The sequence below is a fragment of the Notamacropus eugenii genome, chromosome 5, assembly GCF_028372415.1.
Source record: "Notamacropus eugenii isolate mMacEug1 chromosome 5, mMacEug1.pri_v2, whole genome shotgun sequence".
NCBI lineage: Eukaryota > Metazoa > Chordata > Mammalia > Diprotodontia > Macropodidae > Notamacropus > Notamacropus eugenii.
The window spans coordinates 335,248,678-335,266,359 of NC_092876.1; the positions used below are offsets into that span (position 1 = coordinate 335,248,678).

The window sequence follows — 17,682 nt, forward strand, 5'->3', positions numbered from 1 at the left end:
TTACTCAATATACCATATTCAGTGCCTGTATCTCCCCACAATTCTGGCTCCATGGCTCAAAGTCCCAGGTCCCATGAGAATTACCTTCCACACCTGAGGCTGAGGATGAACAACACAAAATAGGAGCAATGACCACCGGAGCCAGGGATAAAAGAGAACTAAGCAGGGGAGGATGTTTCCCAATTCTCTTTTCATCAGTTCTCTTCGTGGTGTCCACACTGGGCACAGCTGAAAAGAGCAGAAAAGAGAGAGAATCGCTCAGTCTCAGCAATTTTAGACACGTAGCAAATTAAAGAGGTGACCCCATCTCCATGGTAGGGTAATCAGTGTGATCTTTCAGTCATGTCTGACTCTTTGTGACCCCATTTGGGGTTTTCTTGGCAGAGACACTGGAATGGTTTGCCATTCCCTTCTTCAGCTCATTCTACAGATGAGGAAACTGAGGCAAACAAGGTTAAGTGACTTGCTTAGGGTCACAAAGCTAGAAACCGTCTGAGGTCAGATTTGAACTCAGGAAGATGAGTCTTCCTGACTTCAGGCTCAGCATTCTATCCACTATATCACCTAGCTGCCCTTCAGCCTGTTCTACATCACATCAGGCAAACTGGGCATGCTCAAAAGGCTCCTCAAGGGTGCCCCCATTCCAGAACCAGGCTTCAGGCTATACAAATATTATCTGTCTCATTTGGTCCTCACAACAACCCTGGGAAGCAGGTGCTATTTATTGTCCTCCATTTTACAGTTGAGGAAATTGAGGCAGAGAGAGTAAGTGACTTGCCCAGGGTCACACAGTTTTAAGTGTCTGAGGTCATATTTGTACTGAAGTCTTCCTGACTCCAGGCCTAGGGCTGTATCCATTGTGACACCCAACTGCCTATCCAGGCCACCAATGGGAAGATGGGAAGTTCAAAATCCTCCACACCCTTTAACACTTGCAAGGTCCCTCTCCAGCCAGAGACCTGGGGCAAAGCTGGAGTTGAGAAGACCTCTCCTTCACAACAAGCCCCCCACCCCAAGCAGTTTCTTCTCAGAAGTTTTAGCCAAATGTCCTACTTGTTCCAACCTTTCAAATGAATCTAATTCTAACTAGCTTGGAAAAGTTACATGAGGCCTCTGAGACACAGCTGAGTTCCCAGACTAACCTGGCATATGCTGGACTCAGCCACATCATCCTGCAAGATCCCATCAACCTTGAGGAATCATTGCCCTCTTCCTCTCTGATTGGAAAGTGGAGTCATGAACTCTAAACTTTCACTTAAGAAGAGACTCCAACTCAGACATCTCATCTCTTTCCAGGCTGCCCTTCTGTAGAACTTCTCTTACTGACTTCTCCACCATATCCTCCTTGTCAGGTAACTGCACCCCCTCCTCTGTCAGTTTCCTTTGAGTTGTGCTCATCCCTCATTAGATTGTAATGGAAGGGCAAGGATTAATTTTTCTTATATTTATATTCCTAGCACTTAAAGGCACAGCATTTGGAATATGGCAGGTGCTTAATAAGTTTATTGACTATTAGCCTAAGGCCTATGATTATTGATGGTGCCACAGCCTCACCTAGTAATCCAGGCAAAAACTAGTCCGGGTGGTATGGACCATACCCTTAGACTGCCAGAGAGAAGAGGGCAGAGCCAGGAGAACGATTTATACTAGAACAACAACTCCGATCAATGCAATGACCAACTATGTTTCCAGAGAATCCATGATAAAATGTTACCTACTGACAGAAAGATGTGATAGGCTTAAGGTGCAGAAAGAGATATATACTTTTGACATGGTCACTGTGCATTTCCATGGATGGAAATGCATTTTGCTTGACCATGCTGATTTATTACAAGGGTTGTTTCTTTTTCTCGGTTTCTAGTGGGAAGAGGGGAGAGAGGGAGAAATGGTTAGCAAATTGGCATGCGCTCCAAAAGATTCCCTAAAATATCTTTCAAATACACAGAAGAGAAATTTATACGGAAGCTCAGACCAGCAGGACAGCTTTGAAAATAACATGCAGAATTTACTGTTTGCTAACTGCTTTTTTTTTTTTTAAAGCAAGTGGTACATACTGGTACAAAATGGAGGTTCACAGTTTAATACAGAATCCTCTTTTTCAGTCTGCTGTATGTACAAAAGTGTTCTTTTTTGGTGTTTAAGTTCAAAATTTTAAAAAGAAAAAACAACAAGGAGAATTTACGTTTGACATAGTTTCAAGACAGGTGGCTTGAATTCAAAATGCTAAGCACAAACATAGGCAAATATCCACTATCTAAAAGTCACTGATTACACCCAGCCTTCGATGCCACTGGTTTCCTAGAGATGGGTGGGGCAACTCTGATGGAAGGCAAATGAAAGACAACTGGTGCTTTATGACGTCAGGGAGGCCTCTGACCTCCTACCTATACTCAAGAACCAGAGGCTCATTCCTCCAGGTGTTCGAGAATACACATCTAGTTTTCCCTGCATCCCAGGACGCAGTCTTCTCAGGAGAGGATGTTACTTTTCTGAACAGACTGGATTTTGCTTTTTGTTTATTTTACTGGGGACTTGCTTAGCCTCTTAGCTTCCTTCCACTGGGGAAGCTTAAAGGTACCATCCAGAACCTCCAGTTTGGAATTGTACTGAGAGATTCCTGATCTTTAGGACATTGGAAATTCCTGCTCTTCTAATAATTCTTACTAGTAAGAAGTCTTGCGGTAACTATTCTGTGTGGGTTGGAGTTGTCTTAGTTGGGGAGAAGGAGGGAGGGAATTATTGCCTATAATTATAATTTAGAGGTTCTTAAACCTTTTTGTGTCATGAACCCCTTTGGCACTCTGATGAAGCCAGACTTTTGCAGTCCGTGGGTCCCTTTTTGGAATAATGTTTTAAAATGTATAAAACAAAGAGATATATTTCTTGCCTTCTTTATGGTTGAGAGGGGGAAGAGAATTTGGAACTAGAAATTTTAAAGAAAGAAAAAAATTAGACCTCAGGAAAAAAAAATTCATGTGTAAGACAAAGTACACAGGATTACAAAGGAAGCCAATTATACTGAAATACAAAATCAGAGAATTTAAGAATTAGGATGGATTTTGGTGGCTTTCTAGTTCCAAACCACATATAGAAGGAATTCCCACTATAACATGTCCAACATATAGTCTCCAGCTTCTATTTGGAGCTTCATCTTACAGATTAGGAAACTGAGGTACAGAGAAGGTTAAAAGTGAATTACCTAAAGTCATGCAGTAAGTAGAAGAAAGATTTAAACTCCAGCTCCTCCAGCTCCAGCATTAGTCCTCTTTACATTACATTGCTTTCAACAGAAACAACCTAAAAGTATGAGTATTGGTGGATGGGAAGGGAGAAGGGGTTAGCACAGATTATTTCACTAAATGAGAAAAATGTTCAGGAAGTAAAGCTAAAAAAAAAAGATTGTGTTCTTTATCTCCATTTACATAATTATGACTGAAGATCATCTCATACTGCATATATTTATGCATGGTTTTTAAGAGACTACAAACCCAAAGTCATAGGATGAAATTCTTGGAGGGCTGAAGATTTGCCCAAGTAAGCAATGCTATCTTTCCCTCTTCTCCTTAAGTCTAAAACCCTGGGTCATGTAAACCAGATTTTTAAACTGATATTTCACCTTAAAAGGGCTACTCAAGAGGCTAGATTTCTTAATGTCATGTCAACCTTATGTTGGAATTATTTAGGCTTTCTATATCTATAAATGGTTGGTAGGGTACCTCTGTCAACCCAGGACAATTCTTTTTATTGCTCCTGTTTTATGCCTGTGAGTCATCCCTATAAATAGCTATCAGGGTCACCTCGTAGATTGCTGCCTATCTAATACTGCCTAGGCATGTTTATGATTAACCTCAAAGCTCCTTCTGAAAGACCACTTGTAGATAGTCTATGATAATCCTAGATAGTATCTATTTGTTATTCAGGAATGCCAGGATGTTACTTTTCTGGACTTTCTGAAGACAGAGAAAGACAGAGGCAGAGACACACAGAGAGACAGAGACACAGAGAGAGAGAGAGAGAGAGACACACACACACACACACACACACACACACACACACACACACACGGAGAATATTTGCTTTTTGGGGCACTAATTCTCCCCAGAACTTCCAAAGATGGGTATATGGTTTCTATTTTCTGACAGGGAAGTCTGGCTATAAATTTCTGTAAAAGAACAATGACTGATGCTTATTTACATGGCAGACTATTCAGAGTGTCACAGCAGAAGAATAATAAGGTTTCAGTTCAAAGGACATTAAAGGGAAATCCACTGGCGGAAATGAACAAGAAATTCCTTTTTTAACTGTTACAGGAAGAAATCATCTTTATTTTGTCAGGAATAACAACCCATGGGAAAAGGGCCATGTCATAGATTCCCTCTTACACAAAAACGTTCACCAGGTTGACAGTGGACACTAGTGCTACGCTGTGATGTCAGTGATACCTCAAATACCCAACTGGGTCAACACCATAGTAATCCTGCTCTAGAGGCATCTGAAGGAACACATCTAATTTCCTCCTTCAAGACATGATTGTTGGGTGGAATATTTTTTTGGAAGAGATTAGTTTTTTTCTTAGTCTTTTTGGTTCTGTTTGCTTATCATTACCAATACATTCTCTTAGCCTTCACAAATTAGGGAGTCTGAGGGCTCTTTAAAATTGGATATCACAGTGTCCTATCTTGGGACATTTGAAATACCCTGCCTCCTGCTCTTATAGTTCCTACAAGTTAGAGTCACTTAGGGATGAGCTCCCTGTGCAGAAGGCAATGCAAGGTAGATCAATAGGATGAAAGTATCTAAGACAGAAAAAGGAAATGAGGATTTTTAAAAAAAAGACTGAGTGACGTAGCATAATAGATCTCAACAAAAGTTTTTGATATGCAGCTCATTTTTAATTAACCAATCATCATGGAAAGAAGAACATTAGAAAAGTCTTTTGAGGAGGGTGGAGGGGAAGAACCGACTTGGATTTTGAGACTATAGGATCATTTTAGAAAATCAAAGAATATGAGAGTCAGTTTTAGGCAACTTGTGATTCAAGGAGGCTAGGAAAAGAAACCTTCAACTAAGAAAATGTTCCATGAAATCATAGTGGTCAAGTGAGTTGTAGTGCTGGTGTGACGAGCAGAGGACCTGGGGTTTGCCTCCTGGCTCATGCTCTGGGTGATCATCTAAATCTCCCTAGCTTTCAGCTGCCTCAATGGGCAAATGAAGGTTGGTTTTAAGGTTTTAAAACATGTACTACCTACTTTTCCAGCCTTCTTATACCTTAGACCAGGGCGAGGAACCTGTGGTCTCAAAGCCACATGTAGCCTTCTAGATCCTTGGGTGCAGCCTTTTGACTGAGTGCCAGTTTTACAGAATCCTTTTATTCAGGGGATTTGTTCTGTGAAATTTGGATTCAATCAAAGGACCACACTTGAGGACCTAGAGGGCCACATATGGCCTCAAGGCCACAGGTTCCCCACCCCTGCCTTAGACTACCACCCTCCTGCCATATACTCTGCGATATAGTCACACTGGCCTCCTTGCTGTGTTCCTCATACAAGACACTACATTTCCAGGCTCAGGACATTTTCACTGGCTGTGCCCATGTGTGTGGGATGGCTCAGGTCCCTACATAAATCAATTACTCAGAGGCCTCTCAAAGTGATGACAGAAAAGTGATTTATTCGATTCTCGAGAAGCGGGGCTCACCTGTAGGAGTAGGAAAGACAAAGACAAAGAAAAGGGCAGTGATTTATATAGACCTTAACGCAAGCCCCTCCTCCCCCACTGACCATTATCCTCATTAGCTGAGAATATGATCTTACATTCTAGACACGAAATCTAACCAATCCCTTTTGAAATGAAGACAATGAAGAATTAGGTAAACTTTATCCAATCATTGAGACCCTAATGTACTACACAGTTTTATATCCTTACATGGAATTATTCTGTTCTAAAAATATAGTAACCTTGAGCCTTTAGGCCTTACCTCACCCCTGGGAGAAGAATTACAATCTGAGAAGTCTTCACTAAACCTATCCCACTCAATGCCTCGAATGCTCTGCTTCCTGGCTTCTTTCAAGTCTCAACTAAAATCCTACCTTTTCTAGGAAAACTTTTCTGATCCTTCTTAATTCTGGCCTCTCCCTTCTGCTGATTAGCTCCAACTGATCCTCTCTATATCCTTTTTGTGTATAGTTGTGTCCATGTCACCTCCCCTATTAGACTGTGAGATCTCTGAGGTCTTTTGCCTTTCTTTGTAATCCCGGTACTTAGCACAGTGCCCTGGCACATAGTTGTTAATTAATAAATGTTACTTGACTGATCAACACATGAAGTTTCACCCTTTTTGCTTATGACTTCAATTCCTAGTAGAATGCCCATGGAAGGATAGCAAGTCTATTCTTTCCTTGGTCCTTTATCTGTAAATAAATGAATTTCTCAGTTTCTTTCTGTAGGGTAGTTTTTAAGGGCAACATGGGATACAGGAAACAATTGAGAAGGTGGGAGGTCCATCATTGAGGTAATGATTAAATGTTTCATCTGTTTCCATTCGTATTGAAATTAATCCTGAGGTAAAGAAAGAACAACTCTATGTCTAAAATTAATTACCTGGGATGGGGAAGAGGAATTCATTGAATTTAAAAGGAAGGTGCCTCAGACAGGCAGAGTAGAGTGAGCTCTGTTGTATAATAGCCAGTTGTTGGATAATGGGTAGGGAAGCCACCCATGGAGGGGGGGAGGGAATGTCAGAGGAATCAATGTGCTTGGTACTTATTTGTTGAAAAATCATTTTTCTAGGAAATCCTTCAGTATCCAAATGGGAAGAAAACAAAGGATATTTTCCAAGGGTGAGAAAATTAGTTTTCAATCATCCCAAATCTACTAGTGGTGACCCCATCCTATCCATCCTTCTGAACCATTTGACCCAGATGCTATGATCCCAGAACCATCATAATGTAATTGTGAGAATACCAGTCTAAAAATAAGACCAGAATTCCTGTTGATGTGCCCTTGGGAGGCACTCACGTGCCCTGAATTCCAACGTCCTAGGATAGAGTCCTGACGATCTCCCATTTACCAGCCCTATACCTTTGGGCAAGTCACTTAACCCGTCTGTTTTACTCATCTGACTATGCTTGTACTCTTTAACTTACAGAGCTATTGTCAGGAAAAGAAGGCCTCTCTAAAGATATCCCATGGGCTTCGGTGAGTATCAAATGAGACGACATTAAGAGTAATAATTAGTATTCATATAGCACCTACTATATGCAAATCATCTCATTTGATCCTCATAACAAGTAAAGTAGGTGCTATTATTATCCTCATTTTACAACTGAGGAAACTGAGGCAACATACATTAAGTGATTTGCTCAAGTTTCGTTGCTGTTGCCCATTGTTCAGTCATGTCCAACTCTTTGTGACCCTATGTGGGGTTCCTGGCAAAGATACTGGAATGATTTTCCATTTCTTTCTCCAGTGGATTAAGGGAGATGGAAGTTAAGTGACTTGCTCAGGTTCACACAGCTAGTGAGTGTGTGAGGCCACATTTTAACTCAGGTCTTCCTGACTTCATGCCCAGGGCTCTATCCACTGAGCAACCTAGCTTTCACATAACATGTGAAAGTGTGAGGTACTACTAAGATGATATCTTGGCCACCCAATTCATCATTGCTCCCTTTCCCATACACTTTGTATGTATATAATTTCCTTACCATTACTAATACATTCCCTTCATCTACAGACTTGGTCCAGTTCCCTCAGAATAGCCACTGGCACCAGGCCACATCAGTGCTGTTGCCATGTCCCCCTCACCGGATTTCACCACTGTGGGAAAAAGACCATCTGTCCCAGACTGAGCAAATATACCACTTTGACCACCAGGCCAGGATCACTCCCAAATCTCCACCACATTCTTATTACTATCAGAATGAACTTGTGTCCTCACCATGGCTAAAACATCTGGCCACAGCTACAGAACTGTCCCAGTCTTTTGCCAGGGCTAAAGCTATGCCTTTACCTCACCTTTATCACCAGGATATTTCTAAAGTCTCCCCAACTCGCAAATACCAGAAAGTCACCTCAGTCTTGCCCTTACATAATAGGTATGACATCAAGGACAAAATAGCCTTGAAATCCTTCCAACATGAAGTGACCTCTTCAGTCTCTGACCATCTTCCCAAGATTTTCCCAAGCTATGACCATCCAACTGAGAATCTATTATCCTTCAACCAACAACTCCCATCTCCATCATTCTTTGACAATAAGACCGAGCTTTCCTCATTCCTGGGCCATAGGTCCATGACTGAAGAAAGAATATATCCTGACTTCCAGGTCAAGGACAAGCCATCTGTTATCTCAATGAGTCCTGGTAACCAGGCTAAAGTTGCAAGGAGGCCTCAGAGCCAAGTCAGGGCTGCAACTGCTACTACATTAAGAAGTTTTGACCTGAGACATACAGCCACCATTACATCATCATCACTTTGTTTTAGTCACTGGTCCAGGGCTACAGAATTGAAAACACCAGTCCTGGACCACTGGGTCCAGGCAAAAGCTTCTAAGACATCATATCCTGACTTCCGCCTCAGGGAAACAGTATCACTATTAAGATATATTGACCACCATTCCAGGCCCCTGACTGCATACCTGAACCAGAAACCTAGGGCAACCACTGCAAACTCATCTTTCCCCAAACATTGTGCTAAAGGCACTTCTTTACCATCACCAAGTTCAAACTTTCAGGCCAGGACAAGATCTGACTCATCACAAGGTGTTAAACCATGGGACAACGGATCAGCTAGTCAAGGGGTGACAGCTACTTCTGAGCCCTCCTCATTACAACACCAAATGGCTGAAGTTCCAGCCAAACAGACCTCAACCCAATCCACTCCTAAGCATCAGATCACATGTCCACCCAGTTCTGAAGACTACTTGCCATACATGACAGACCCCAGTACCCGGGTCTTGCTCCAGAAAGAAAAAGACCTCTGTGAAGTGATGCCTCAAGATCTGGATTACCAGTTCACAGTGCTAACAGGTCAGGTTTACTGGGCAACACCCCCATTGAACACGGAAAACAATGATACTGCTCCACCTAACTGTGACAAGAGGGCCACAGCTCCATTCAGTCAAAGATACCAGACTGAGAATGAACCAGACCCCAAAGCCCAAGTCATACTTCAATCAGAACTAGATGACTTGGAAACAATATCTCTAGAAGCAGATTATGAAGTGACACATTGCACAGGCCAAGATCAATGGGAAACACCTTCACAGAGCTTAATAGACCCCCAGGACACAACTCTATCTGGTCTTGAACAACAGACCACACTTTCACCCAGCAAGGACCACCAGACTGAGAATATAGCAGTAGACTCCAGTGCCCAGATCATATTCCATCAAGAACAAGATGAATGGGAAACAATTCAGAAAAGAAGACTAGATCACCAGTCCACACCTCTACCAAACAATGACCACCAAGCTCAAGATACACCAGAAGATTCCAATGTACGTATCATACTCAAAGAAGAACTATATGATTCAGATACAATTCAGAGAACAAGACTGGACCACCAAGTCACACTTCCACCTGAAAATGACCACAAAGCCCAGGATATGCCAGCAGACCACAGTGTACAGGTCATATTCCATCAAGAAGCAGATAAAGGGGAAACTTTTAGGACACAAGAACTAAACCACCAGTCCACACCACCACCAAGTAATGACCACCAACCCCATGATACCCCAGAAGACTCTAGTGTACACACCACACTCAAACAAGAACCAGATAACTTGGGCCCATTTTGGACAAAAGGACCAGACCACCAGGCTACACCTCCACCTGGCAATAACCAGGAAGCCCAGGATATACCAGTCTCCAGTTCTGAAGGCTCATCTAAACAAAAAATAGAGGAATGGGAAACATTTTGGCCAATAGAACTACACAAGCAGAGCACAAATCTAACTAGTAAGATTTACTTAGCAACTACAACATTGGACCTAAAATACCAGGAGAGAACTTCACCTGATCCTCACCATGGGGCCACACCTTCCCCCAGCCATGAGGACCAGGCTTCAGACATATCAGATCTCAGTACGCAGGGCTCACTCCAACAAGAACTAGGCAAAAGGGAAACATTTTGGCCAACAGAACTAAACAAGATCACAACTCTAAAAGACAAGGATTATTGGACAACATCCCCATGCCATATAAAACACCAAGACAGAACTTCACTTGACTTTCACAATGGGTCCACACCTCCACCCAGCCATGAGGACCAGGCTTCAGATGTATGGGACCTCAGTACCCAGGCCATAATCCAACAAGAAATGGAGGAATGGAATGCATTTTGGCCAAAAGAAGTAGACCAGCAGACCACTACTCGAACAGACAAAGTTTACTGGGCTATGCCTACATTGAATCTAAAACACCAAGACAGAATTTCACCTGACTCTCTTCATGGGATCACACCTCCACCCAGCTATGAGGACCAAGCTTCAGATGTATCAGACCTCAGTGCCCAGGCCACATTACAACAAGAACTAGGCAAAAGGGAAACATCATGTCCAATAGACCTAGACAAGCAGGCCACAACCATAACAGACAAGGTTTACTGGGCAGCATCCCTATGGGACCTAAAACACCAAGACAGAATATCACCTGACCTTCAACAGGAGGCCACACCTCCATCTAGCCATGATGACCAGGATTCAGATGTAACAGACCTCAGTTCTCAGGTCACACTCCTACAAGAAACAGACAAGTGCAAAACATTTTGGCCAATAGAACTGAACAAGCAGGCCACAACTCTAACAGACCAGGTTTACCGGGCAACATCCACATTGGATCTAAAACACCAAAACAGAATTTCACCTGACATTCACCATGGAGCCACATCTCCACCCAGATATGGTAACAAGGCTTCAGATGTGTCAGAACTCAATATCCAGGCCACACTCCAAGAAGAACTAGGTGAAAGGGAAAAATCTCATCCAACAGAACTAGACAAACAGGCCACAACTCTAAATGACAATGTTCATCGGGCAACATCCACATGGTACCTAAAACACGAAGATAGAGCTTCATTTGACCTTCACCATGAGGCTATACCTCCACTTAGCCATGGTGACAAGGTTTCAGATGTAACAGATCTCAGCGCCCAGGCCATATTCCAACAAGAACTAGGTGAAAGGGAAACATCTGATCCAACAGAATTAGACAAGCGAGCTACAAATCTGACAGACAAGGCTCACTGGGCAACATCCCTGTGGGACCTAAAACACCAAGACAGAAATTCACCTGATCTTCACTCTAAGGCTACATATCCACCCAGACATGAAGACCAAGGTCCAGACATACCAGACCTCAGTGCCCAGGTAACGATCCAACAAGAACTAATTAAAACGGAAACATTTTGGCCAGCAGAACTAGACAAGCAGACCATAACTCTAACAGACAAGGCTTACCAGGCCGCATCCCCATGGAACATTAAACACCAGGACAGAACTTCACCTGACCTTCACCATGGGGCCACACCTCCATCCAGACATGAAGACCAGGCATCAGATGTATCAGACCTCGGTGCCCAGTCCACCCTCCAACAAGACCTAGGCAAAAGGGAAACATCTCGTCTAAAAGAACTAGACAAGCATCTAACAACTCTAACAGACAAGGCTTACCAGGGTGCATCCCCATCAGACATAAAACACCAAGAGAGAACTTCACCAGATCTTCTCTGTGTGACCACATCTCTACCCAGACATGAGAACCAAGGTTCAGATGTATCAGACCTCAGTGCCCAAGCCACACTCCAACAAGAACTAGGTGAAAAGGAAACATTTTGGCCAATAAAGATGGACCAGCAGGCCACAGGTCTACCAGATGGGGTTTACTGGTCAACATCTCCATGGGACATAAAACACCAAGACAGAACGTCACCTGACCTTCACTGTGGGGCCACACCTCCACCCAGACATGGTGACATGGCTTCAGATATATCAAACCTTGGCTCCCAGGCAACACTCCAACAAGAACTAGGTGAAACGGAAACATCTCATCCAACAGAACTAGATAAGCAGGCTACAACTGTAAAAGACAAAGTTTACTGGGCAACGTTCCCACAGGACATGAAATACTCAGAGAAAACTTCACCTGACCTTCACCATGAGGCTATATCTCTACTCGGCCATGAAAACAAGGTTTCAGATGTATCAGACCTCAGTGCCCAGGCTACACTCCAACAAGAACTAATTAAAAGGGAAACATTTTGGCCAATAGAACTAGACAAGCAGGCCAAAACTCTAACAGATAAGGCTTACCAGGCCACAGCCCTGTGGGACATAAAACACCAAAAAAGAATTTCACCTGACCCTCATCATGGATCCACACTTCCATCCAGTGGCGAGGACCAGGCTTCAGATGTATCAGACCTCAGTGCCCAGACCATGCTCCAACAAGAAATAGTTAAAAGGGAAACATTTTGGCCAACAGAACTAGACAAACAGACCATAATTCTAACAGACAAGGCTTACCAGGCCACAGCCCTGTGGGACATAAAACACCAAGACAGAATGTCACCTGATCTTCATCATGGATCCATACCTCCATCCAGAGATGAGGACGAGGCTTCAGATGTAACAAGCCTCAGTGCCCAAGCTACACTCCAACAAGAACTAGGTGAAAGGGAAACATCTCATCCAACAGAAGTAGACATAAAACACCAAGACAGAAGGTCACCTGATCTTCATCATGGATCCACACTTCCATCCAGCCATGAGGACCAGGATTCAAATGTATCAGATCTTGGTACCCAGGCCACAATTCAACAAAAACTAGATGAATGGGAAACATTTTGGCCCACAGAAGTAGACCAGCAGACTACAACTCTAACAGACAAGGTTGACAGTACAACACCTACATTGGATCTAGAATACCAAGAAAGAACTTCACCTAACCTTCATCATGGGGCCACACCTCCACTCAGACATGAGGAACAGGTTTCAGATGTATCAGACCTTAGTGTCCTCACCACACTCCAACAAGAACTAGAAAAAAAAGGGAAAATATCTTGTCCAAAACAGGCCACAACTCTAACAGATGAGGTTTACTGGGCAACATCTCCATCGGATATAAAACATCAAGATAAAACTTCACCTGACCTTCAGCCTATGATCACATATCCATCCAGCCATGAGATCCAGAATTCAAATGTATCAGACCTGATTAACCAGGTCATTATTCAACAAGAACTAGATGAATGGGAAACATTTTGGCCCATAGAAGTAGACCAGCAGGCCACAACTCTAACAGACAAAGCTTATTGGGCAACATCCACATTGGATCTAAAACATCAAAACAGAATTTCACCTGATCCTCAACATGGGACCACACCTCCACTCAGACATGATGACAAGGCTTCAGATGTATCAGACCTCAGTGGCCAGCTCACATTCCAACAAGAGCTAGATGAAAGGGAAAAATCTCATCCAACAGAACTAGACAAACAGGCCACAACTCAAAATGACAATGTTCGTAGGGGAACAACTTCATGGGACCTAAAACACCAAGACAGAACTTTATCTGACCCTATTCATGAGACTACACCTCCACTCAGAACTGAAGATCAAGCTTCAGATGTATCAGAGATTAGTGCCCAGGTTATACTCCCACAAGAACTAGGCATAAAGGAAACATCTTGGCCAATAGAAGTAGACCATCAGGCCACAACTCTGAAAGACAAGATTTACTGGGTAACACCCACATTGGATCTAAAACAGCAAGAGAGAACTTTACCTGATCCTCACCATGGAAACACAACCCCACTCAGCCATGAGGACAATGATTCAGATACATCAGACCTGAAAGCTCAGGTCATACTCCAAGAAAAACTAGATGAATGGGAAACATCTTGTCCAACAGAACTAGACAAGCAGGTCACATCTGTAACAGATAAGGCTTACAGGACATCATCCACATGGGACATAAAACACCAAGACAGAACTTTACTTGTCCCTCAGCCTGTGGTCACATATCCATTCAGCCATGAGGAGCAGGATTCACATGTATCAGACCTTGGTGTCCACATCACCCTCCAACAAGAACTAAATGAACAGAAAACATTTTGGTCAACAGAACTGGACAAACAGGTCACAACTCTAAAAGATAAAGATTACCTGGCAACATCCATATTGGATCAAAAACCCCCAGAAAGAACATCTGCCCTTACCCATGGGACCACACCTCCTTCCAGACATGAGAACCACATTTCAGATGTAACTGACCTCAGTGCCCAAGTCACACTCCATCAAGAATCAGGTGAAGAGGAAACATTTTGGCCAACAGAAGTGGACCAGCAGGCTACAACTCTAAAAGACAAGGTTTTCTGGGCAACATCCCCATGGGACATAAAACACCAAGACAGAACTTCACCTGAAACTGACCATACAACCTCACCCTCATCCAGCCATAAGAATCAGGATGTGAATGTAACAGAGCCCAATGCTCAGGTTACACTCCAGCCAAAACTAGAACAATGGGAAATAATGCCATCAGTACTAGACCAAGAGGTAACAAATCCCACAATTCAGCACTCCCAGACAGGACCTTCAGTGGGAATAATGGAGCCCCAGAATACAGTTCTATCTAATCCTGAGCACCAAACCATATTTCCATCTAACAATGACCACCAAGTTGGGGCTGTACCAGAGCCCAGTTCCAAGGTCACACTCCAACAAGGACAAGATAACTGGGACACATTTTGGACAAGACTGGACTACCAGGACACACCTTCACTCAATAATGACTATCAGACCCAGGATATTCCAGGCCCTAAAGCCAAAATAATTCAAAAAGAACGAGAAGACCGGGATATATTTTGGACAAGAACACTAGAATATCAGGTTGTGACTCCAACAAACCAAGATGCACTTTCTTTACTAGGTATAGAACATCACAACATGATGCAACCTGACCCTGATTACCAGACCACATGTACAACCAGCCCTGACCATGAAGCTGAGGATATAACAGATCCTAATGCCCAAGGCATATTTCAACAAGACTCACAGGAAACAATGCCACAGGAAATAGAACACCAGGCCCCAATTCTCACAACCCACAATCAGGAAGTAATACTTCCACTGAGCAAAAATCACCAGGATACAACTCTACCTGGCCCTGACAATCAAAACTTGGTTCTATCCATCCATGACTCTCAAAACACTAATGTACCAGGTCCCAATACTCCAGCCATAATCCAACCAGAACAAGGACACTGGGAATTGATACCCCTTGAAATAGACCACATGGCCATAAAAAATCTCACAATCCAGCAACAAGAAGCAACACCTTCCCTGTCTTTAGACCATGAGGACACAATTCCATCTAACTCTATGCATTGGGCTACATCTTCACTGATCACTTAACCTGCAGCTAGACCAGCTCTTCTTAGTTGAACTATGAATAGGCTCCTAGGAAACAATGCCACCAGCCCAGAATCTCAAACTCTGCCTGACTCTAACAATCATGACATAACTCCACATGACTCCAAGGATCCATCAGATCCCAATTCCAAGATCATACTTCAAAAAGAACAAAACACTGGGAAACAATACCCTAAGAACAGGTAACCAGACCATAATTCCTATAGATCAGGGGTCTGAAGGAACATCTCTCCTTAGCTTAGACCCCAAGCCCATAGCTCTACTTGGACCTGATGACCAGACTCCAACTTCACCATGCCCTGACCACCAGGCTATGGATGCATCGGACAGTAATGCCCAAATTTCATTTCATACACAAGTTCACTTAAAAGCAAATCAACCAGGAACAAACTAGGAAGTTGTAGCTCTCATCATTCAGGATTATGAAAGAACACAGTTAACTAGGACAAAACCCCACCTTGACTTGGCCACTGGGTTACTCCTCCACAGAGTACTGACTACAAGGTGAGTGACATTCCAACCACCAATGCCCAGGTCTTAGTTAAACCAGAATTAGACCACTGGGAAACTATGCCATTGGCAACAGACTACCAGTCCTTCCCACCAGGATCATGGAGCAATACTTCTAATGGACATTGACCCTGAAGATACGAGACTCCCTAACTCCAACTCTCAGGCCATACCTCAAGTAATGCCAACCAAAAGTCAGAAACTGCTTCAGACCACCAAACTCAAAACACACCTCTTTCAGACCTACCTCACTCAGCAAAAAGGTCATTGAGTACAGATCAAGAGATCATACCTCTGCTCAGTTGTGATCTGACAATCACTTTCTAACCACTCCTGAAACCCAGACTGAAAATAAATCAGCCTCCACCACTTCCCTGGACACAGTTTCAACCGATATGAATGATTAGGAAAAAGTTCCACCAAGATCAGAATGTTGCACCACACTTCCATCAAGTCCTAGTCGTCAACCTGAAGATAAATGGAGCTCTGACCAAAAATATGACAATAAATCTGATCTCCAACTTCAGACCAAGAGAAATGAAACTACACAAGTTCCATGGCATTTAAATTACACTCAAACATCCATCACTGAAGGAGGGACAGTCTCTGCTGCAACTGTTCATGCCATCCATCATCAATATTATCCTTTAAGAGAAAACTAATAATGACATCTCTAAGAAGACTCTCCCGCTGAGAAATAAGAGAAACCTCTGCTCTTCAACCTGGTCAATACAACACATGTGATTCTATGGTCTATTCAATTTGTGCCTCTTGTATCCCAAATAGTTATTTCCACATTCAGAGGATAAATTATTCTTGGGAAGCACAACTGCTTGACCACACTAAAACATCTGCCTGGCTCTGAGGAAGGGGTGAATGTGAAATTTGTCCTCAAGTACTGAGCTCAACACCTTTCTCCTTTTTTAACCTTCAAGCATCCCATTGTGGCTTGTCCAGGCCCGTATATTACTCACCACCCTTTCTAACTTCTTCACACTCAGACTCTCTACTCTCTATACCTGCAAGGGCAAACTGACTTCAATTTATACTTACTAGTTATTCCCAGGCATCAAAGAGGGCCACATCTCAAAGTCAACAGCAATTTGCAAGGGAAGTGGCCATGATGACTAACAGTAATAAAGAAGAGGAAGCAAGGACACAATGGACACTGCTCAGATTCCTGCTAAAAATATTTTAAAGGTGGCCAAGGAGAAATTAAATAAACATCCATTCCTCTATAAAAAGGAATCAGCACCCTGTGTATCTTTGAAATTTGTGTCTGATCTCATGTTCTTATTATTTTATATAGGTAGACAGGGAGACAAGGAGCCCATCTTTTCTTTTCACTTCATGGGACACTCAGGAACCCACTTTCATGTATATGCTGATAAGACTTCCCCCATGTTCCCTCTCAGGCCATATTCAAGTCAAACAGAATATATTCGGACTGAATGAGCACCCTATACAGCTAGATAGTTTCATTCTCTGCTCTCCCTCACACTTTACCTTATAGCAACTCAATGAAGGTATCCCCCTCCCTAAAACTTCATAAAATAGGCACTGCCCATAAAATCATCCCTTGTTAGTAAAGGAATGGCATTAGTTCTCCCCTAGAGTCATGTGGGTGAACACATGTAGATCACCTGTACTTCTCTCCCAAGGAAGCCATTAATGGTTCTAGAGCAGACCTACATGCAGAAATCCTGTCTCCTGTTCTTACTTTTCTCCTGAAGAGCTCTTGAT

General features: G+C 43.0%; 1 protein-coding gene and 1 long non-coding RNA gene across 5 annotated transcripts in view; one reads left to right on the forward strand and one right to left on the reverse strand.

The window, feature by feature from the left end:
- LOC140506448 (uncharacterized) overlaps nucleotides 1-402 on the reverse strand; it is a 49,834-nt gene extending 49,432 nt beyond the window's left edge. Inside the window, exon 1 of the long non-coding RNA XR_011967935.1 lies at nucleotides 85-402. This is a non-coding gene — a long non-coding RNA (uncharacterized lncRNA). The remainder of the gene's footprint in view (nucleotides 1-84) is intronic.
- A 528-nt stretch (nucleotides 403-930) lies between these two features.
- Nucleotides 931-17,187, forward strand: LOC140506449 (uncharacterized). Of its 4 annotated transcripts, none has more exons than XM_072613633.1 (4): nucleotides 931-1,352; nucleotides 6,790-6,839; nucleotides 7,148-7,197; nucleotides 7,733-17,187. In XM_072613633.1, the coding sequence occupies exons 3-4, from the start codon at nucleotides 7,188-7,190 to the stop codon at nucleotides 15,409-15,411; spliced, it is 7,689 nt and encodes a 2,562-aa protein (XP_072469734.1). In that variant the 5' UTR covers nucleotides 931-1,352; nucleotides 6,790-6,839; nucleotides 7,148-7,187; the 3' UTR covers nucleotides 15,412-17,187. The 4 variants fall into 4 exon arrangements, with proteins under 4 accessions (XP_072469734.1, XP_072469731.1, XP_072469732.1 ...); XM_072613634.1 differs by lacking the exon at nucleotides 931-1,352 and adding an exon at nucleotides 2,649-2,666; XM_072613630.1 differs by lacking the exon at nucleotides 7,148-7,197.
- Nucleotides 17,188-17,682: the final 495 nt, after the last annotated feature.